Raw genomic sequence first — 24179 nt, 5'->3', positions numbered from 1 at the left:
ACTTGTAGAGATACAATTCTCTCTCTGAAAAGATTAACCCCGTAGAAACCGCTGTTTTGTCGGTAAAGCTCTTGTTATTATATGTCTTTTTCAACATATTATTCTTTTAAAAAGCACGAACGATTATTGCGATGTCAAACGTCTGTTCCAAGGATTGACGTAAAAACCAGTCCGGCAAGAAGTATCATAAAACACATAAAAAGATAGTATTGTTAGTAACAGTGTGATTTAATGAAAAGAAACGAAAGAAAGGTACAAATCGAATTCGCATTATCAATACGGCTACTATGTCTTTTTCAAAATGAAAACCAACAAAGTGTAATCTATGCAATATTGCTTTTGGCCTTGATTTGTCCAGACAACGCTAATAGCGTTATTCATTAAGAAAGTGCACTGTTCCGTTCACATACGTGGAAACACTGCTTTCGAAGCAATACCGCATATGTTGTTTCTATTTTTGGCCATCCTTATGTAGCCCGCTTCACCCCACATGTAGCTCCAGGAGTTCTTCACGAGCCAGTAGTTGGAGGGGCTCGATCCGAAGCCCACAACTAGCACGGCGTGGCGTCCAATCGAAGTTTTGGCACAGGATGGGTCGTAGAAAATCCCTTTAACAGACCATGAATCTTGGTTGATATCAGGCTACTAATGAACATATTCCATTTATATTAAATCTTGTACCGATGTGATTTATCCGATTGCAACTTATATAGATATTAACGAGTAGTCAGTTCTGTGCATATTTATCAAACTACAAATCCCATGTAAATCTAACGCGAAGTTGATTCCGTGTATATTAAACCAATGACAATGCACATTTTACAAATAACAAATTACATGCATAGTTAAGGCGCATCCCGCATATATGTAGCGAAAAAGCACTTCTAAGCACAGCAGACCATCAACGTGCATTTTACACATACCTCCATGATAGTGCTGGAAGTTCCTGTTGACGTACATGGAAACAGAGATAGGCCCCACTGAGGCGGTGACGATCTCCAGATTCTTTTCGCCTGGATTGACTGTATAGTATCCACGAATGATGGCCCTTACCTTGCTCTTGGTAAATGAACAGGGGTAGGAGTCCTATATACAAATGTTAAAAATCATAGTTTAACTTACGTTTTAGCCGTTTAAACAAATAAATACAAATATGAATGTATATAGTTGCAAAGCAACTGGTGGCGCTTTTAATACTGCTTGCAAATTGGGCTTTCATACCGGTATAACTGGTAGCATTATTCGCATAAAACATAACCTATACGAACGTGTTTAGAAGTTTTAGGCATCATGCAAGACTATTACAAGAGTTAATTATCATAGCTTTGCACAGCTGACAAACCGATTTCATGGTTGTGTAAAAGATCAGAATCCTTTGTATTCCAGCTTTTCATAACGAAGAAAGAGGCACAATACACTAACCCCTGCTCTGTATGGATAGTCCGCCTCGCCTTCTATGCCCGGCTGGTCGCTGACATACTGAAGAGTTCTACCAGTGTATCCTCCTTTACACCCCTTGTTTCCGTACCGTCTAGAGCAGTCAATGAGTTGTTGTTCACTCAGTGGGACAAGTCTTCCAGTTTGCCGGGCAAGCTGACCTTCGATGGTACCAGTCTGCAAAATGGCATAGTTTATTGGATGGTAACTGCATGGGTCCACCCAATTAATAGTAAGGCTTTGTAGAAACGTAATATGGGAACTCTTATTTACACTTTTTGGTTCGTTCTATTGGACAAGCCACAATTACAAGACGTTTTGAGATGATGAAGACCCAATTGTTGATATCAGTTAAAAACGATAAAGTATGTCTGAATAATAAGGCTTGTTATTGCCGGAAAGGTGCTTTTTGAAGATTTTGACGTTATAACTTTACTTTACAACATAAACAAATACAAAGTGTTTGTAGTGAACTCATGTCGTTTTTTGTTCATTTTTCATACATTTAAAAAAAACTCTTCAATTTAACTTTCCTTAATGATTTCCCTTAGGCATCTACTCAAACTGTATGCAGCCGCTGTCCATTTAACTTAATGTTCAATTCGGTATTAAAAAAACTTTAAATGCGTTAATGATATACTTACAACACCAAATGACCAACATGAACCGCATTTTCCCTGAAACAGAAACATTTATACTGGATTGCATATCAGAATCAAATAAAGATCTAAACTAACATATCCAAGAACAATATTTTTTTATCACCGACGGACCCAGAATACCATATTAAATAGACAAAATAATCAATCAAATAGGTAAATTCGATGCATATACAATCTAATGCGGACAAAATAGCAAAAGTTGGTCAAACACAGGTGCAATCCTGTTTTTATCATATCATAAGGAGTGCTTTTTTATCACATCATGAGAGGTGCTTTTTAAAATAATATAACATGTATTTAAGATTTGCTGTTACCCGCAGTATGACACTTCATTTTGATTATTTTTGTGACGTCGTTTGATGTTCATTTGGTTTGGTTTTGCGCCATTTTTTATATTATTATTTTTTAAATTAACACTTACAAAACAGACTATTTGGGATTAATATAATGCTTGTTGAATGTATAATACATATTTGTTTATTTGCTCGGCAAACATGGTTTTCTAAGAATCTCTAAAATGTGTCAATGTATTCAAATTTACCCCATTTTTCTATATATGCGCGTACATTTGTGTATACATGTATTCACAACTTACTTGGTCCTTGACTTGCGTCACATATCCCTTTTGTCTCCAATCAACTGAAGATGGCGCTGGATAATTTTCTGGCGGAAGAAAAATGGACACATTCCCTGTCCAAATATCTTCGTTTTGAAGATTGGCAAATTGTTTAGCAAATTCTTCATAAGTCTACAAAAGTATATTGATAATCATGATATTTCACGGGCCAATAATGGGCATATCAATTCAGCGTGCTTTATATACATACTTATACATAACCTTTGTACATATTTCAGTAATATATGGGAAATTATGTATCCACTTGACATAATGACAGAAACAATAATGCAATTTCCTTTTACAAGTGCACGATCAGCGAAGCAATTATCTTGTACACTTGGTAATTATTGAAAATATTACTGCAGCATTACCGAAACAATCACTACGTGTTGGTGTTTCAAGCATTTCTCTGATTTCGAAGAAATTATAATTTTAGTACTCATGCGACGATGAACAATGCATTACAATTTCTAGAAAATGTGCGCTTTCACTATTTAGATTTTCACTGACATTAACAGAATGGGCACTGAAAGTACATATCTAAACAGACGGAAACGAAAGCCAAATACATTGTATGTTCATAAGGGCCATTTTATATTATCGCCAATGCTTTATAACAATTAAATCTACCAAGTTCATTTGATCCTAAACTGTCAAATTGACATTTCAATTATTATAAATGGATAGTTTCACAAAAGAAGGAAGTTTAAAACAATCACATCTTAAAACTATTTAAGAACCCTACTTAAATATCATTTTCCATAGTTCTGAATACATTTTACTTTTTATAGTTAGTGCAAAGTCAATTAAAACGTTCTGTAATCAGTATGCTAAACTAAACAAGAAATATCTTTAAAAAAGATATACGGCGTTGATTGTGGTTGGAGTTTATGGAAGGTAAAGATTTAAATGAATGAGATCAAGGATAGCTAATATCTTTTTCTGTGCAGTTTTTAGCTGCATCAAACGCAGTACGGGATGTTACGCGGAGTTTTCGCGGCTTATTTTACATTATTACATATTGCTGGTCATAAACCTATAGATACAAAAAAGAAAACCAAAGTCAACCGGCCACACGCGAAGTCTCCGTACATATTTTAAATATGTATACGCGCGTTCTTCGAACAAACCTGTTTGAGTGGTTTATCGGGAATTGCTACAATGTACGTGTATTTGATTCGATTATTAACAGTATCGAGAATCATCGCGCTCATACTTAATACATTAGTAAATATGCTGCAATAATACATTAGTAAATATGATGGAATAATTCTTGTTAATTAATTAAAAATAATATTTATCATGGTATTGTTGAAAACACATTAAGAATCTATTATTGACATGCCATAAAATAATATCGCTGGATATCTTCATTTCACATCTTTCTGGTGGTAAAGAAAATTCTGGTTCACCTAGTTCACGCTATAGCGTCTTTATTATATAACTATTATATAACTGACCGCGAACTCCGAACAGCACAGAAGGTCTGACCTGTATATAAACTCTGACATTCAAACACACTAACCGCGAACTGACCCCTTATACCTCGCGGGTTGAAATGCAACACATTAAAGTGAGGCATCGCTTCCACTGCTCTTTATACTTTTACATATAACATGTTGACAGGAATATGGAAGTCAGTACTAAATATGAGAACATGGCCTTTAAGTACACAACATTCACGCGCTGAAAATCCTCTGAAAATAAAAGATGTACGCACAAACTGTATTGATGTCGAGATTGAGTGTTAAACTGTTCTATCTATAAAGCCTTTTTATTAGAGATAAAACTGTTTCATGCTGAACACGCAGTAAAACAGTGTTACAAAGACGCGGACATGTTTCCAATGTTCTAGTGGTATTATCAAATCAGCCAATGCAGTCAATGAAGTGTATTCATCTGTACTTGGCCGCGGGAAGTTTTATTTGAATTGTATTGGACGCTAACAAAGGTCAGGCTAAGGTGAAAAGCTGGCGTATTCAGCTGACGCCGAAAAAATTGTTGGCACATAAAACATCCATTACATTCATTTATATGATTATCTAATTTACCATGTCTGTAAACTGATTGATCCCGAGATAGTACGTCGACTCTTTGATGGCGTACTTGGCGTTGTGTTTGTTTATATACCTGATGTTATCAGCAAATATCTGACGTCGTTTCTCCTCCTCTGATAAACTGTCATATTTCCGTTCTGAAAAATATGTACATGCACAGTTTTCTTTAACATATATTACGTGCATCACTTATCACTCTCTTATTTACTAGGAAAATTAACAGATTAACATTAACAAGATGTCCGTTGGTCATTTTTTTAACAAACTAAGATTTTACGACGTGCTGAAACAATTATAACAATATACATATACTCATATACCGGTATATGCATTATTACAATTTTTTGAGACCTGAATTAATCACGATCTCATATTTTATCGTGTTTATGTCAAGCAGCATTTTATGTTTACCATGAGTGTCTTTGAACATTTGGAACAATGTCTCGGTTGGCTGACTCATGTTGTAGACGCCGTTTTGAATGGCATCTTCATATGACGTCAAAGTCGAAGTGCATCGGGCGAACAGCATCGACAGCGAAAGCGTCACAAGCGACAGCAACATATTTTGTTTGGCTGAGTCAGTATTGATCCTATGGAATATATTTCTTAAAAATGTTAACAAGATACCATTTAAGACAATTTGTGAACTTAAATGCTTAAAACGTATTATAATGAAGGCCCTATGCAAAAGTAATTTAGTTAGAAGTTATCAAATACACATTTATTCGGAATTTTCTGCAAATCAAGGAGAGTTGCTTAGTATATTTTGAAGTATTTCAAGAAAGACGAAAAATGTTCATTATTTTTTATTAAATGAATACACATGAACAGGTCTGTCATCTGGTATAGTAGTTGGTAATTTTCATCCGCAATGTGATTTTTTGAACAATCTCAGACTTTTGCACAATCGAACAATAACACTGTGATTATATATATCATTTCGACAACCGTTAATTTCATAACATGCACATATTAATGTGTTAAGTAAGAACAAAGCGCTCATAACATTTTTACTACGCAACATGCTCAGACACATGTAGCAACGTTATGGCATAGTTGTCATTTTAGAAAATTGTTAGCAGGAGATGATTTTAGGGACACCATTAATGCTATATTAATTTCAGAACATCCTAAAAATCCGATTAATCATCTAGTATAAAAAATACACTTCGTACAGACAAATTGTGAAAGTACAACACGCATTTACATAATTGACTCTGTATATTTACATTACAAAACCAAAATACAAATATATGTAAAAACTACTTACTGTCATCAAGAGCTAGCTAAACGAGGTAGATAATTTTCTAACAAGAACAATCTAACTACAGATAGCACGTGCTCGATATTATTTTAATACTCCCGACAACAATAAATCCGACCGTATACTAGACGAACCGCAATGACTTGTGAGCATCCGTCGAAAAAGGAAGTTTTATATAAACGAGCAAAATGCAAACAAAGGATAACACTGACTCCCTCAGACATTCAACTTTCTGATTTATGTTTTCAAAAACCGCACACTGTTTCCATCTTTGCTTTGAAATGAATCATTAACTATCAAACTACACGCACTTTAACTTAAAGTTCGGAACGTCGAAAAACTAAATTACAAACATCATCAATCGAACAGCTAAAAGAAAATATAGCAAATCATAGCACACAAACATGTGTCCTTGCCCGCTGCGCAAACGGAACTCAAAACAATAGAAGTTTAATTTATAGAACTCAAAACTGATCATAGAAAATATACCTCAAAAACAAATTACAATTAATACATTTTTTACATTTGCTTGTACACGCTTTTCAACTTTTTAATTTATTTGCTGTTGTTCCACATGCCTATATGTTCACCAGACTTGTCAAATAGAAAGTAAATGTAACAGTATAATGTGATGTATAATTGCGTTCTGAGCTTTTGGGAAAACGTCAGTATGGTTGAAAACTTCTGTTCTAACAGAAGTCGTTAAAGCAACAACATTTTGCGAATATTACTTCGTATTTTGAGCTGGTAAGTATTGGGATGAAAAGGATACCACAAACACATACCGGTTATATCCGAATGCCGGATAGCGGATAGTTATGTTTGGGGTTTGTATGTCTAATTCTTCCAAGTGATATTGACCAAGCTGCAAAACACATGCTGATATCAGCCAATGCAAATCGGCTATAGAGAAATTCCTTAATTGAAAGTAAGCACCATTCAGAGTGTTTAAATCAAAGCGCTGTAGGCGCTAAAGGCTTGGGGCTAGGTTAAAAGTGACGTAAAATGCATTTACGATGTTTTGTCCGAATTTTTCCCTTTGTCCGAATTTATACGGATTAACCCTACTGGTTGAATGCAGAAGCTCAGAGACTGTAAGACAAGACAATAGTTGTGTATATACTACAGTGTACATAGACGGTGGAGGCCAACACGATACTGGTTGTGGGAACGATAACCTTTTGTTCAACTCTACAGATCTGGTAGAGGTTCGTCTACATAGGCGGTGAAGATATACAACAACATGGCCGCAATAAAACTGTTATTGTTGGCGTCAAATAAATCACTTTCAATAGCCTAAATTGCTTTCTATAAAATAATTAACAGATCAGGAAAACACTCATACTTCCTTTGTTATGTGTATACAAAAGAAAATCCACTTAAGCCCAAGTCTCACTTTTGCTGGTAGAGCCCTGGTCCATCCCGGTTTGCTAACGCCGGTCGACCGGCGAGGACCGGGATGATTCGTAGATTTTTTTAACGCAGTCACAATATTTCCCGGTGACGTCCCGGTTGAAGCCGGTCAACAGCCCGGCAGAGTTCCGGTCAACCCGGGCTGGCAACGGTTTATCCCGGTGAAGTCCCGGCAGAGCCCCGGTTGTCGCCGGTAGTGCCCCGGTAAAAGCCGGCAGCGTCCCGGCATAGACCCGGTTGTCGCCGGTACTGCTCTGGTTGAGCCCTGCTGAAAGCCGGCAGAGCCCCGGTATACCGTAACACCGCCGGCAATCACCGTGTCTATACCGGCATCAGACCCCGGCAGAGCTACGGCAACGCCCCGGTTTTACCCCGGTCGTCGCCGGTAATGCCCCGGCCTAGCCCCGGTGAATGCCGGTGGCGTTCCGACAGAGCGCCTGTTTTCTTATATACCGTAGCTATACCGGGACTCTAACGGCATTTACCGGGGCGTTGCCGTAGCTCTGCCGGACTCCCGGTTCATCCCAGAGGTATTAAACATTTTAATACTTTCCCGGTGGAGCCCCGGTTTTCCCCGGTTCATCCCGGTCGTCTCCGATGGAGCCCCGGTTCATCCCGGTAGAGCCCCGGTTCATCCCGGTAGATCCCGGATCACACAAAGGGGCTCCGCCGGCATGATAGTGAGACTGGGCCTTAACCCTGATAAAGAACGGTGTACAGATTGTGTACGTTGCCTCACGTAGAACTTTTCGCGCTCGATTTGCGCGCTCGATCTGCGCAGTGAAATATCATATCCAGTAACTTCGTATATTTCCGAGAATGATCATGAATATTTGTTGTTGTTTTTTTTCATTTTCTTTTTTCTTGAATGTCTCGTTAACGCAAATTAAAATAGCAATATCTTAAAATATGTTTATAAATACCAAATGTAATGTCTTCAAAAAAAGTATCAGAAAAAAATTATTTTTACTGTCTCCGAAGACACTCGTATCTTTTTGGCCTAGACAATCAAGTGAGGAACTTATTCTCGCATGATCATGCAAACAATAATAACGAGAGCGCCGATGGCGTTAAAAGCATAGGTGCAAGATACAGGGAAGAATGGCGTCACGTGGTATTATGTAGTTCGATATCGCCATCCGCGAATTTCTCAAATCAATAATTTCAAACAATTACCGACTATTTAAATAGATAATCTTTCCATTTACATCAGTGTTTGAAACGCTTATGAAAAATAATTACCCAAGCCTTTCAAAATTTAAGCACGGACAGATCTGTATCTTTTCACAAATGAAAATAGACGCTACCCTATTCGTCTGCGTCAAGAATTTGTCGTAAAACTTGTGGTAAGCGTTAGATGCAGACGTGCACAACAGATTGAGTTCTGAATACAGATTTCTGAATGCAGATTTTTATAGAAACTCCTCAAAGCAGTTACTTCCCTTGCTTCGCCCGGTCAGTAACTTCTAGTATAAGAGAGGCCACTGCGTAGGAGATTGAGATTTATAGTGCAGATAGAATTGTTTTACGAACGAAATTTGTTTTAGGTTATAAGAAGATTTTTTGACATAAAACGGTCTTAGAAAAATTCACTAAAAACGGTGTCAGCAATATTCTTGGAAGAAAACGTTAGAAAAACGTTTCCAAATTTTTTTTGTAAGAATGACCATATACTAAATTAAATAAATATTTCGTCTGATTTTTTATCAGGTAAGGCTTCATAATGGGTAACCGAACGATGTGGATTTTTGAAATGTGGTATATACCATAAGCATAGGTGCGTAAACGCACCTATGCTAAAAACTATGTCGTAGCCAATGCTTAGCAATTTTGCTTCAATAATATTTTTACACGTTTAATGACACTGTCATGTTATATAGTGATGTTCTGTATTTACAAGGCGGTTTATTGAGATCTGCGAAGAACTTCTTTGACTGCGCATGAATTACCGCCAAGTGGTAAATCGGACGTTTGGGAATTCATTCATTCGTGGGTTTTGGCAGCCAGCCAATTCTGACTGTCTCAGAAATTTGTATCATTGCTATGGCCTCAGAAGGGGTAATCACGTGATAGACAAGATGGCGACGTCCATACCGAGGCAGTTATTTTTCGCCGTATTATACCCTTTATTACTTCTGTTTATTTTTTAAATGACGCTTACTTTCCAGCCATATTAGTAAAAAAGGTGATTAGCGTTTACTTCGTATTTTAATTCGCTTTATATCTCGACTTTACTCGGTGCAAATTTTCTTAGTGGAGCCCTAATTAGGTCATCCCGCTAAGAAATGTTGCACCCAGTAAAGCCGAGATATACAGCGAATATTACTTCGAAATAAATGTCAGTAACTTTCTTTCTTATATGGCTGGAAAGTGAGCGGAATAAAAAAAATACAAGTAGTAAAGGGTATAAAACGACGAAAAATACCTGCCTCTGCATGGACGTCGCAATCGTGCTTGTCACGTGATTACCCCCTCTGTATGGCCTTAGGGCTACGTCCCAGGCAAATAAAAACGAATTTAAGATTTTAGTTTTGGTAGCTTCATTGAATGTTTATAAGCTTTAAACTGCTGCTAATGGTTATTATCTTTGGAAAATAGTCAGAGTCACACAATTCGCCAAAAGTTGTAATGCAAGCTTCGGTTGAAAATGTATCTTCTTTACAAGCTATAAATACCTATATTGATCAGAAAATGCATACATAATGATGTTTAAGTACATGTAGTTTTTTTTTAAATAACAATAAGCATATAGCCTATTTTCCAGTATATTCAGCCTCTATTCAAAGTCCATCGACTTTTTTATACTGAATGAAAACATTTTTAAGAAAGGTTAGACATTTAATTCAACATTTCATGTCTTAAGAAAAAAATAAAGGCAAAATAATTGACATATCAGGTACTTCCTTTGTAACATGACAATTCTAGGATGGTACCCTACCAACCCAGTGATTAGTTAATATCTACGAATCAATCTGTTATGTCATCGTTTTTCTAGAATTTTTTTTATGTTTTTGTAATATTTATTTAAATAAATCAATAAATTAATATTGTTTTAGAGTAATAAAAACAAATGTATTGATTTTAAGTGAATGTTTTGAAAAGTATTGGCATTTTTTTTTACATGTGTAGCAAATTTAGCTAAATTTTTACTAAAGTTTATTTCTCCAAACTATGTATAATATTAACATTTTGTTTACCAAAAATAAAAAAATTAAATCAAGATTTATCAGATATGTGTCATTATTTTCAAAATAAGTGGGTGGTAAAGTTATACAAATTTTTAAAACCATCGAAAAGAAGGATAAACTGAAATATGTGTTTTTTTTTCAATATGTTATACGCTAAATTTGAGGCATCTTTTAAAAGCAATTTTGTAAAGAGTTCCTTACCAAAATCAAGGTAATATTACTTCTAAACCATTGACGCATTGGAATACAACAAGCAAGTGGTAGAATATTTGAGGAAAATATAAGAATTTCGTCGAAAACTTGCCTGGTGAAATTTTATGAATGGTTACGGAAATTATCGATCGTTGGTTCTCGAAGAAGAGCGTGTCGTGGTTTCCGAAAAACAAAATTACTGCACCCAGAGATTTTAATGTTACTGACTATAACTGGTTGATAAATGTATGATTTTGCTTCTCATTCAATAAAGTGACAATTTCAAGGCCGATACACTTGAGATATAAAAGCTATTCTGTCCTTTGGCATATGTCTTTCAATATATCTGTACGATCAACAATTTCCTTAACCACTCGGACAATGTTGACAGACACAAAATTTAATCAAATTCTTATGTTTTCCGCACATATTCTACCACTTTCCTGGTGTATACCAATAAAAAAATGCTTTTCAAGTAATATCACATTGATTTCAGTCAGGAACCCTGTCTATAACCACGAAATCAAATAGTCCAAACTTTTTGGTATACAATTTTTGTGATGTTAGTATCTAGCATGCAGCATGAAATCTAATGTTCTGTCAGATTAATGTTTCCACTTTCTTGATTGGGTGATTTCGAACAGTTTAATCCAACCAGAAAATAGCTCTTAAACGTTATTTGACCCATGTGAAGCGAAGTTGTAAAGAACCACTTTTTGTTCACTAAACGAAATGTGACATCACGAATTGCCTTGTTGGTTCATGCTACCTATAGACATGGCCATGCCAATGGGTCAGATAGTAACCTGAGAGCAGTACCCGTAGTCTTGCGCCGTAGAAGAGGAAGCCAGTATGCATATTTATCACCAACGTTGGGGCATATTTTATTTCTGATATGTGAAGATACAAGTTGGGTAACACTTTGGAGGTGGTTCGCCTCTAATGATTCGTGATGTTGCATTTCGTAGAACAATATCTAAAGCTATCACTGGTTTGGTATACAGTCCAAATCATTACAACTAATATTTTTTTTACCATTATGCATTAAACGGATCAATATAATTATATTTGTTAGTATGTTAATGGTTGAAAATAATGGTAAGATAGTTTGTATACTAAATAAATTACAATAAATACATATAAAAAAGAATATCGTATTACGTCTCATTATAGAACAGGTGTTTTATACATGTCTATAAATGAAATGCGGATGATAACTGTCTTATTGCAATTGGCTGAAAGCTTCACACACGTGGAAACACGGCTCGAGAAGCTATGCCGCACATGTTGTTTCTATATTTCGGCATCCTTATGTAGCCCGCCTCATCCCACGTTATGTCCCATGTGTTTTTCACGAGCCAGTTGTTGTAGGGACTTGATCCAAACGAGAACGGCGTGACCTCCTTTGAAATTTTATGGTTGTTCTTGAAATATTGATAGTGTGAACATTACACGAAAGTTTGTTGAATTATCATAGAATTGCAGTGTTTCCTCAAATCTTATAAAACGTTTGCCAAGTGACTGAATCGGATTCAAATAATAAATTTACATAAACTATTTTATAACACCGGGGATGAACATTTTTTGTCACGTGACGACAAAAGTCAACGCAGGATGTTAAATTGCATCATTAGCCCCGCTCCGTAAGGTAAATTTCATCTTTTTATAGAGAATATGTAAAAAATACAAAGCCTATGACATGCTATATACCTTTTCGCATATTAAGACGCATTGCAATTGTTTCGAAGCTTTGCAATTTCTAAGAACACTTTGACACAAAATTTAGATTTTCAATGCAAACGCAGTTTGATTTTATATTTGTTTACTTTCGATTCACGAATAAATCATATTGGTTGAAAAACGAGAGCACACGATTCTTATTTTTGTTTATTTATTGTATTTGAGATAAAAGTTGTCGTTTTTATACTTTATTTGGTCAGTTCTTGCTATTTCAAAAATATACAAACGCGGGTTGGTTGAGCAAACACAGTTTTGTGAAGCTGGATTATGACAAACGCAGGTTGGTTGAGATAGTGGCATACGCCAAAAATCTGCAGGTTTAATTGTTTTATTGCTGCAAAGAATAGCCCGTATCGCAATAGAACACGTAATAATCAGATCGACAGCCACAATTCTAAAAGAAACGATTGACTTATGCGCAAAACATAAAACTGGCCTATGTGCAACTTGAGAAGGTATTACAGATTTAAATGTAATTGTTGACAATTCGCACACTTATTCCAATGGAACAAAGATGCATCATCGAAAATATATTTTAAGCATATTGATTCGAATTAGATAAGCGCAGATCCGCTGATTACAAATGTATATTCCAACGGATTGGGTGAGATCAACAATAATCACAGATAATCAACATAAATCACAATGATTTTAATAAGATAAACAATAATCACAGAAAATCAATATACATGTAAATCACAATTAATTGGCTGAGATCAACAGTTATCACAGATGAGCTATAATGAACACAATTATTCGTATGAGATCAACCATTATCACAATCAATTTAAATCAGAATAATAAATATAACAACAATAATCATAAAAAACAGGAATACCAAATAGAACAACACAAGATAAACGATATATAACACAATGTTTCGGATGCAAAATCACGCGTAATCTTATATATAATTGTTTTACAGTCTGTATTACCACTAATCAAGAAAATAATCACGGCACATTGGTAAGAAATATGCCAGGAGGGTTAAACAATAATTCTTGGTAATGCCATCTTCATTTAACAGATGACTTGGCCCGGTGCTTTGCAGATCTGTGCTTTGATAGACTACTGCGGTGCCTGTACCTCTTTTCACACATATCACATGCAAAGTTTTTCTCTCAATTGTGGGTGTCAAGGTGGGACTAAATGTCAATTTTATAACGGAGTGTTGCATTGCAAATTGAACAGGTAAATTGCACTGCAGCTACCTCCCTCCGGACTTGACGATTCAGGTCATCTTTCGTTGAAAACCTTTTGCTGCATTTTTCACAGGGGAACGACTTTCAACACCAATAATGCTACATCTAATATAAAAAAATCGGAACTGTTGAATTATCACTTAAAACAGAAAGATACACACATAATAGTATCCATAATAATATGGAACTAAACAAAATGATCAGTCAGAAGCGCTCAAGATATGGCGCGTAAACGCATATTTCCGAATTACAAAATCCAATATAAGCATTAAAACATATTTGTAATGGTCCAATTACGTATACGTAAAGTAGCGGTACGCGTACATTCTGGATTTATGCCGTGTAATTTCCAAGTTTTCAGTGACAATTTGCTTTGAAATTTTATCTGGACTGTTATGGTTGTTAAAAAATATACACGATAATGAACACACCAACATGCACGAAACTAGTAATTATTTGTTATTTTTAAGCCGGTGTATTTGTTAAACGCTATACAAAACATTTCAAAAAGTGATTTATAACAAGGTTATCAAAAACATACTTTCGCTAAGAATACAGTGACCTATGTTGAATTTAATTTAGATTTTTAAACCGACAGAACCTAGCGTAGTACTTGAAAAATACACACCTGTGTCAGTTTGAATGCCTGTGCTGTGTAAAATATTTTTCCACAACAGGCAAATCGTCCAGTCCTCTTTGGCGCTTATCATGAAGCTTTAACCCCGACTCCGATTTGAATGTCTTCCCACAAATTTCACACACGAGCGTCATGTTTCTGTAATTAAAGAATTACCATTTGTTAAAATATATTTCAAAAATGTTTTTAAAGTTTGAATGACAACATCAAAAGGCATATGAATTGCATGCGATTGTATGTGACGCAATATTTGTAAAAATAACTCAATAAGTATTTTGACCTAAAATGTCGATTTCAGACTAGTTAAATTTATGGATTCCTGTGTAAAAAGTCGACAGAAATGACGATTTGTTGTGGCAGAGCTTTGCATCCAATGCTTATATAGGCAGCAACCGCTTCGAAATATTGCTACTTTGAGACTACGCATAAAGTTATAATGCGGTCTAAAATGATGACAACCGTAACTGCTTGCTTTTTGAATAGTTTTACTGATACCATTCGCAGTGTTGCGGACCCGTTATTTTCCAAAAGCCGTGTTTATAGTGCAAACCCTAGTTTCAATGTAAATACCTGTATAAAGCATGCGGAATGGTTTGATCATGAGTGCGTTATTGCACGAAATTTGTACCACGCCGCTTTACGTGTTTTTAACTCTTGTAAATCAGATACAAATAGAGATTGTTTATGTTCAAGTAAGAGATACAATAAAGATTTAATTCGTAAGAAGAAAGCCTCTTGTTATAGACAAAAAATGTTGAATATTGAAAATTTAAGGAAACACAAACCAAGAGACTTTTGGCGATTTTTTAAATCAAAACATAGCGTCATAAATAACAAAATATCTTTAGAAGAATTTACAAGGTTTTTTAACAATCTGTCTGATTTTTGTAATACTGAAGCAGAAGATTTCTGTCTAAATAATGATTTTAACCTAGAAAATTCAACATTTCCTGAACTTGATGTACCTATATCTGTTGAAGAAGTTAAGTATGCAATTAAACATTTAAAACGTAATAAATCATCTGGCAGTGATTGTATTTTTAATGAATATTTTATTGAATGTGCTGATATTTTATCTGCCCATTTGTGTGACTTATTTAACGGTATCTTTGTATCGGGTTTCTTTCCCGATAAGTGGACAGAAGGCGTTATAATCCCTTTGCATAAAAAAGGTTCTGTAAACGATGTCAATAACTATAGAGGGATTACTCTAGTAAGTTGTTTTTCAAAATTATTTTCCACGATTTTAAATAAGCGCATCGAAAGTTTTTGCAATGAAAATACTATTATTTCGGATGCGCAGTTCGGATTTCGGAAAGGATATTCGACTGTTGATGCTATTTTTATACCGATGTCAATTGTTCAAAATAATTTAAATGAAAATAAACGTTTGTATGTAATTTACGTCGACATGTTAAAATGTTTCGATAGTATATACCGTAATGCATTATGGCTGAAAATGTTTAAGTCTGGTATTCAAGGCAAATTGCTTAGAATAGTTAAGGATATGTATTCAAATGTCAAGTCTCGTGTTAAATCATGTTCATCTTACTCAGATTATTTTAGTTATGCTGTTGGCCTGAGACAAGGGGAGGTAATGTCACCGATTTTGTTTTCTTTATTTGTTGAAGACCTTGAACTCTACCTACAAGATAGCATTAACTCTGGCTTGAATATAGAAGATATTGTGTTAATTTTATTATTATTTGCGGATGACATGGCTATTTTAGGCAAATCACCAGCTGAAGTGCAAACTCATTTAGATAACTTAAACTTATATTGCAATTCTTGGGGGTTAAATGTAAACACTGATAAAACAAAAATAATGGTTTTTCGGAAGAGGGGCGGACTAAAAGATAACGAAAACTGGACATACAATGGTAATATTATTGAAGTGGTTGACAACTTTAATTATTTAGGCACAGTGTTAAATTATACCGGAAGTTTTAAACTTACTCAGGAGCATTTGGTTGGTAAAGCCCTTAAAGCCATGAATACATTATTGTTTAAATGCAAAGAATTTGACATAAAACCAAAAATATTTTGTCAGTTGTTTGACTCATTTGTGGGTTCTATATTAAATTATGCTTCAGAAGTATGGGGCTTCACCAAGTTAGATGATATTGAACGTATACATTTGAAATTCTGTAAACGATTGCTGCAGGTGAAAATAAATACATGTAATGTTGCTGTTTATGGAGAATTAGGTAGATTCCCATTGTATGTAAACAGATTTGTTAAAATTGTTAAATATTGGTTTAAAGGGATCTTTTCACGCTTTGGTAAATTGACAAAATTGAAAAAAGTTGTTTCAGATTCGCACATTTTCGTTTTAGTTATGATATTTGTGAGGAAACAGTAATACTGAACATTTACCATGGTCTAATATAGCCATCATATGCATCTTTTGACGATTTTAAAACCTAAAAATTATAAAGCGTTGCAACGCGAAACGATTGAATAATTTGGAGAGTTCTGTTTTTGTCGTTAAATTTTGTGAAACTACGAAGATTGCTTATATAAGGTATAAAATACGACAAGCATGTGTACTCGGCGGAATAGCTCAGTAGGCTAGAGCGTTTTTACTTCAGGACTCTGGCAGGACTCCAGGGATCACTGGTTCGAAACCTGCTCCGGGCAATGTTCTTTTCCTTTTTTTAATTTTATTCTTGATTTTTTACTGGAGCTTTTACGATCCAATGTTTACATTTATCAATATAAAGCATTTAATGAATAAGTTAAAAAATGCCAAAATCTGTGAAAAGGCCCCTTTAAGGTTCTCAACAATGAGAATATCATAATGCAAACTGTATACAAACAAGCCTTGAATGATTGTAATAAAGGTTGTACAAACTGGGTCTCAAATGTAAAGAATTTGTTAAATAATTATGGATTTAGTTATGTTTTTGAAAATCCAAACGTTGTACAAGTTAATAGTTTTATCAGCGAATTCAAATGTAGACTTGTTGATAATTTTAAACAAGAGTGGTACGGTAAATTGAATAATAGTTCTGTTTTAGTGATGTACAAAGTTATTAAAAGCTGTTTGGATTATGAAGCATATTTCGACTTAGTTCCCAGACGTTTGCGATTATTTTTTGTAAGATTAAGAGTCTCTGCGCATCCGTTGAGAATCCAAACGGGCAGATACGCCCAATAATAACATACCACGAAATGAGCGTTATTGTTTATGTTGTAATGACTTGGATTTAGAGGATGAATACCATTTTATATGTATATGCCGTTGTTACACGGATTTAAGAAAAAAATATTTAAACCGTATATTTTATATCAACCCATCAGTATATAAATTCCAAAAGTTATTAATTTCCTGTGATAAATCAGTTATTTTCAATGTATGTAAATATATCAAAGAAGCTCTTGTTATTAGAAATACGATTTTAAATAATACTGTTTAATACAATTTATTACCGCCTTGATAGTTTATAAGTATTTGTACTCGTTAATGTGTATTTTATGTTATTTAATATTGTGTTGTTATACCTAGTTACGTGACAGAAAAAATGTATATACTTTAGTATGAAGACGATGTACTTGTGTATAAGTCGGAATAAAATGTCTGTCTGTCTGTCTGTCTGTCTTTTTAGATGTGTCGCCTACAAGACTTCCTTGGTGACAAGCAAACTTGAACAAAAAAAATCAACGAGGAATGGTTTTTTTGTTAAGTGATAATGTTGAAATCATGCTTCTGATAAATATTTTGATTAGCATATTCCCGCTCTGTTCAAATGTCGTCATTTGAAGTTCCGTATTCACATATTGTTCTGTATAGCAAAGACCTATAGATAACACAGATTGGAAACTTCGCGCCTTATCGGGCTATCTCGCGGCGGGGTCACGTGGTCGAGAAACCGATAAGTACACTTAAGATCAGCAGACGATTTATTCCATGAATCAATCGGAGTAGTCCGGAGATAGCCGGTGTATCACGATTGCGATAACATAGCGACGCGTCAGTAGCAACGACGACGATTATCGAACAAAGTTATGCGAAAATGTTACGGCGCTATAGAAAGGCGGCTGTAAGTTTCATAGAAACATGAGTAATTATGTTTTTATAAAATCTCAATTTAATTTACCTACAATAAGAATTTATAATGCCGCGATCATTGAAGAAATAGGCTCAAAAAGCGCTAAGAACTTCTAAATCGCGGCGAGAATGTAGTCCAAATTGTTGACGCTCTCAAATATTAAGCTACTTATTATATGGGTAATATTTGGAGCAATAAAAAAGTATCTCTAAATTCTTTGCGCGTCTTATAAATAAGACTAGGCGAGAATGCTGTTGAATAGTTTATTTGAAAGGCTTTTGCTGATAAAATATTCTTGTATAATTTTGTATTTCAAACAGTTAAAACCTTATAAAATATTATTATTTCAAAACGGATATATATATGTGGACACATAGATCTAGGTCTCTGATTAAATAACATTACAGTATAATAAATGCTATGATCGTTCGATCCAAAAACGGTTTCAGTTAGACTTATTTCAATATTGATTGTGTAGATTTTTTTCAAGTGTTTAATTCTCTATTTATTTAGATCTTATTCATGAGTTATAAGTTATTAAAGTTTTGTTTGTAATCCAGTTTTTTTTCTTTTGGTAATTAAATTAAGCTTTCAGTATCGTGGGCTAGGATTTCGCGAAAAGATAAAAAACAAACATTTCACGCGCGTGTTAATCGTTGGATCAATAAGCGAACTGAAGAAGATGCTTTGTGTGTTTTTTCTTTATTCTTGAGAATTAATTAAAACAAGGGATCCTAACTTCAATTATCAGTATGCGTTGTTGATTGATTTTAATTGTGTGATCAGTGGCCGCGGCCGGCGAATAATAGTAATTTCACAGCTTTTGTTTGTGTTTTAATAGTAATCTCACAGCTACTGTAAAACCATTAAATTTCGTGTGGTACGAATTTTCGTGGATTTCGTTGTTCCGCTGAACCACGAATTCAAGTACCAACGATTATTTTTACATACAGTATCTGTTAAAATATGTTTGTATAATAACTTGCATGTGTAACATTGACAGTAAAAAATGGTAATACTAATAAAAGAAGATATTAAATGAGAATTTAAACCCATACATTGTACTTTCATCTAGTTTTTTTATTCATACCAAGATATTACCCAGAATAAAAATCTTATTTCTTCAATTTGAGGGGGAAAATGACGAAGTTTTTCACAATGAACCAAAGCACGTTTGACGACAGTGTGTATAATAGGGTAAAAGAGCTTAAAATTGTACCATCTTTGAACAAGGCCAAAATCCTTTAAAATGAACATTTTCCTCCAGTATACTTAATTCATACCCAGATTAACATATCACCAAGCATAACAATCTGACTTATTATATTAGGGATGAAAAATGAAAAGTTTATCAAAAAGAACAAAAACACGTTTGACAGCAATCTTGTACAACAGAAGAAAAGAGCTTAAAATTGTACCAACATTGTATAAGTCCAAATACTTTAAACTGATTATTTTCTTCTAGTTTGTTTAAATCTATACTTAGATTAACATCTTGCCTAGCATAAAAATCTTACTTCAACAATATTGGATGAAAAATAGAAAAGTTTTTCAAAAAGAAACAAACCACTATGGCGATAGGTGTGAACAATGATTGAATGGAATAACAGTATAAAATAGTACAAATTGTACGAAGACAAAATCCTTTCAAATATCTCATTTTCGTCTACTTTTTATAAATCATACATAGATTAACATCTCACCTAGCATAAAAATCTTACGTTATCAATATGTGATGCTTAATGAAAATGTTAAAAAAAATGCTTTGGGCCTTTCAATTTTTCAAAAATTATCGAAAATGAACGAATCCAGTGTTCTCTTTCAAATTCCGATAAATTAATAATTAATTAGAATAATAACTACCAAAACCTAAAGAATTATCAACACAGAAAATAAATACTTATTTTTATTCACACAAAAAATATTCAATATGTCTTTTTTCGGCGACCGACTTTGCTCATTACGTGAAGTTCGTAACGTTGCGCTTTCAGACATTCATTTCTCTGCAAACTGACAACCGATCGCTAAAAGCACTAATTAACACATTAAGATTGTTTATAACAATATCAAAATAACATAAACTACCAGCAGCCAATTGTATAAATATGGATAACTTTAGCCAATCCAAAAGATTACCTTCGGTTAACTTTATCCGTTTTTGGATATGTTATCCAACGTGGTTATCCTATTGTATAAAAATGCAAGTCGCATTGGATATCTTTATCCGATTTGGTTAAAGTTAGCTATGGCGAGCGGTTCGACGCATAATCCCAAGAAACTAGGTTTCGCATGAGAACCTAAGTTCTCAGAATGAGAACTTAGGTTCTCAGAATGAGAACCTAGGTTCTCGCTTGAAGATTGCACATGGCGTCAAGAACCAAAGTTTTCAAATGAGAACCTAGGTTTTCATGAGAACCTAGGTTCTCATTTGAAAACCTAGGTTCTCATGACGTCGGACGGCGTAAACTTGCTCGTTTGGAATACGGGACACATATTATTCAGGGCGCAGGATCAATGGGGTTCACATATGATTACACACGGGCTGGACAGAATGAAAACACGCCGTTAAGAACTTTATTTTTGCAGATATTTCAAGTTATTGAAATATGTTTGCAAAGTCTTTAGCGCATAAGTTTTTCTTGCAGTGTTGCCGGTATCTTACGATTGAATAATACATTATTACACATAATCAATAGGGATAAAACTTGTATTTTATACCATAATGATTGCTTCCTACATGTAGGTCACAGACATACTTAAAATAGAAAACTGTACCGTACAGTCGTTTGAGGCCCGAACAAGGGAATTGAATATTTGAAACTCATTTAATGCTGTAACAATATATTATGTAACGATTGATCTGAATTTTTAGTCTCAAAATAATATTTACAATTAAAGATGTATTTCATAAACAGTTCAATTTTTTATTAACGTGTTCAGACCAATGTCGACCGATTACTTTACTAATTTCATTCCTAAAAAACACCCATGCACGGAAACATGAACAAGAGGCGGTCACTGACGGCTAATGCCTGTGGTCACAAATATTCAACAGATAAGTTTCGTAGAATATTACTGAGCATTGTCTGAACATTGTTCAGGAAATGCTCTTGGGGAGAAACATTCACGGTTTCACGCCTATTTCTATTCATGTTACACATATGCCGCCAGCGTGTACCAAGCAATGGGAGACAACTGGAGGTTAATTATGGCACGCGGTTCGACGCATAATCCCAAGAAACTAGGTTTCTCAGAGAACCTAGGTTCTCATGAGAACCTAGGTTATTGAAATCCCAAGAAACCAGGTTTCTCACGAGAACCTAGGTTCTCATGAGAACCTAGGTTCTCATGAGAACCAAGGTTTATGAAATCCCAAGAAACCAGGTTTCTCATGAGAACCTAGGTTCTCATGAAAACCTAGGTTCTCATGAGAACCTAGGTTTCTCATGAGAACCTAGGTTCTCATTTGAAAACCTTGGTTTACGCTTGAGAACCTAGGTTCTCATGAGAAACTAGGTTTTTCATGAGAACCTAGGTTCTCATAGACACATAGAACTTAGGTTCTCATAGGTTCTCATGAGAACCTAGGTTCTCATTCTGAGAACTTAAGTTCTCGTTTGGTATCCTAGGTTTTCAAAAGAACCTAGGTTCTCATTTGAAAACCTAGGTTCTCATGAGAACCTAGGTTCTCATTTGAAAACCTAGGTTCTCATGAGAACTTAGGTTCTCATTCTGAGAACCTAGGTTCTCATGAGAAACCTAGTTTCTTGGGAGTATGCGTCGAACCGCTTGCCATAGTTAGCCAAACATAAAAACCCACAATGCATATTTAATCTGGTTCCGGTCAAGACGGTTTCGCGGAAAGTGTCATTTCAGACGACAACAAAATGGCTGAAACGCTTTCGCTTCGTAAAAAACGTTCAGTTAACTTTTCCCATGAGGAAACTGCTCTAATCCGTGAAGGTGTTATGAAATTTGACAAAGTTTTGACAAAGAAATTTTCAAGCGGCTCAACACCAGTCACCAAGAAAATTCAAGATGGGGCGTTGGCCGAAATAACGGAAAAAGTGATTTCCGTCGGTCGTGCGTGTCGCACGATTGACGACGTGAAAGGTATGCGAACGCCAACATTGATATTTTTCGGCCATTCGTTAATATGAGATATGTAAATATATGTATTAATTAATACTTAACTGATGTATTTAGGTGTTAGTATTCCACAAGCCGAAGTCGAAGATCAACGTCCGTGCGCATGTAATCATAGCGCCGTTTGAAACGCAATATGAATCCGTATACAATTTCTAGAGACTATTATATAGAGATTATGCATAATTACAAAAATTTATAGAGCTTAGTCTATTGTCATTCCTTCAATTTCAGAAATGAACAATTCGCATTTTCCGTAAATATCTGACAAGTTTCAAATTGCGCGAGTGACTGATTGTAATATGTTGCCGAGATAGAATAAGACAAAATTATGTAATCAGTAATTTTATTGTGTGTTATTTATTTAGAAAAATATCGGGAAATGGTCGCGAAGGCCAGAGAGTCGCTTACGATGGAGCGAAAAAACGCCCGGCAGACGGGTGGCGGACTTCCGATGAAAGCCGCAGACACGGTAACGATGTCAATCATTGAAACAATGAAGGACACGCCGTCCTTCAGTGGGATTTATGGTGCTTCTCAATCCGAAACCACCATCGGTATGTGACCACCCGTGTACTTAATTATAAAAAAAATTAACTATATTGATTATGAAAGCTCCACTGCAATTGTACCTAATTTATAAATACAACACAATTAGATTATACCTAAATCATAAACCACTGAAAAGACTTGCACTGTCGAGTGCGTAATTTTTCTGTGCCAGCTACATACATGTATCTAGCTGAAATAATTCGCGTTCAGAATAAATCTGAACGCTGAAACTCCGGTCTGTAAAAACCATAACGAAAAATGAATACAATGCTATTATATCAATATCCTTAAAATTGCAACATAACATAACCAACTCATAAAGTTTTAGTTAAGAAGTCCATTTTTACCTCAAATAGCGTCGAATTGAAGTTAAAAGGCATAATTAGTTTCAGTTTAACTTCTGCTTAAATCACAATACAATCACTGACCTCTCGTCATGTTATGAAATATTTAAATATCAACCAATCAGAAGAAGGCATTACAGTGTAATAGGCTGCGTTATCGATTAAAATCTACCTGCGGTATACAACGGGCACAGCGATTGGAATGGAAAATGTAAGTAGTGTGTTGATTTAAATTGGTCAGGCGTGCAAAATTGAAAGATTCATTACATAATTCTTACGGAACATTATTGAGAAATGAATTATCTACACAGGTATGTAAATATTATTGCAATCCGTTGATATTAACTGTCTGATATCGGGTCTTGAATGTTGCGCACCAAATTCCTTGCGCATCAATATAGACAAAGAAGAAAAACTTTCGCTATTAAAAAGATAGAGTGGACTATTGACGCCAAGAGTCTGCCAAAGCAAAAATCATCAAAAGACTCTATGGCGGCAATTTATATTGACTAACATGTATCTAACTATTCTTACCTTTCATTCAATATATTCACATAACTCCATTTTAATCCATACATATTTTTATTCTCGTTAGATGCAGTGCGCAGCGCAACAGGATTTGTTGAGCAGCTCCAACTGGATGGTAATTAAATCCAATTTATTTTAATTTCCTT

The 24179-nt window shown here is 34.9% G+C and overlaps 1 protein-coding gene across 3 annotated transcripts; it reads right to left on the bottom strand.

The window, feature by feature from the left end:
- Positions 1-209: 209 nt before the first annotated feature.
- On the bottom strand, positions 210-24098 carry LOC127851719 (procathepsin L-like). 3 transcript variants are annotated; one of them, XM_052385573.1, is made up of 8 exons: positions 24040-24098; positions 5187-5365; positions 4770-4912; positions 2695-2847; positions 2082-2114; positions 1423-1614; positions 924-1086; positions 210-608 (listed from the first exon to the last, which is right to left on the bottom strand). In XM_052385573.1, the coding sequence occupies exons 1-8, from the start codon at positions 24081-24083 to the stop codon at positions 403-405; spliced, it is 1113 nt and encodes a 370-aa protein (XP_052241533.1). In that variant the 5' UTR covers positions 24084-24098; the 3' UTR covers positions 210-402. The 3 variants fall into 3 exon arrangements, with proteins under 3 accessions (XP_052241533.1, XP_052241534.1, XP_052241535.1); XM_052385574.1 differs by lacking the exon at positions 24040-24098 and adding an exon at positions 6563-6580; XM_052385575.1 differs by lacking the exon at positions 24040-24098 and adding an exon at positions 6046-6395.
- Positions 24099-24179: the final 81 nt, after the last annotated feature.

This window comes from Dreissena polymorpha, chromosome 11 (assembly GCF_020536995.1).
Source record: "Dreissena polymorpha isolate Duluth1 chromosome 11, UMN_Dpol_1.0, whole genome shotgun sequence".
Classification (NCBI taxonomy): Eukaryota; Metazoa; Mollusca; class Bivalvia; order Myida; family Dreissenidae; genus Dreissena; species Dreissena polymorpha.
The sequence above is the reverse complement of the archived record's forward strand: the minus strand, read 5'-3'. Positions and strand labels throughout refer to the sequence as shown.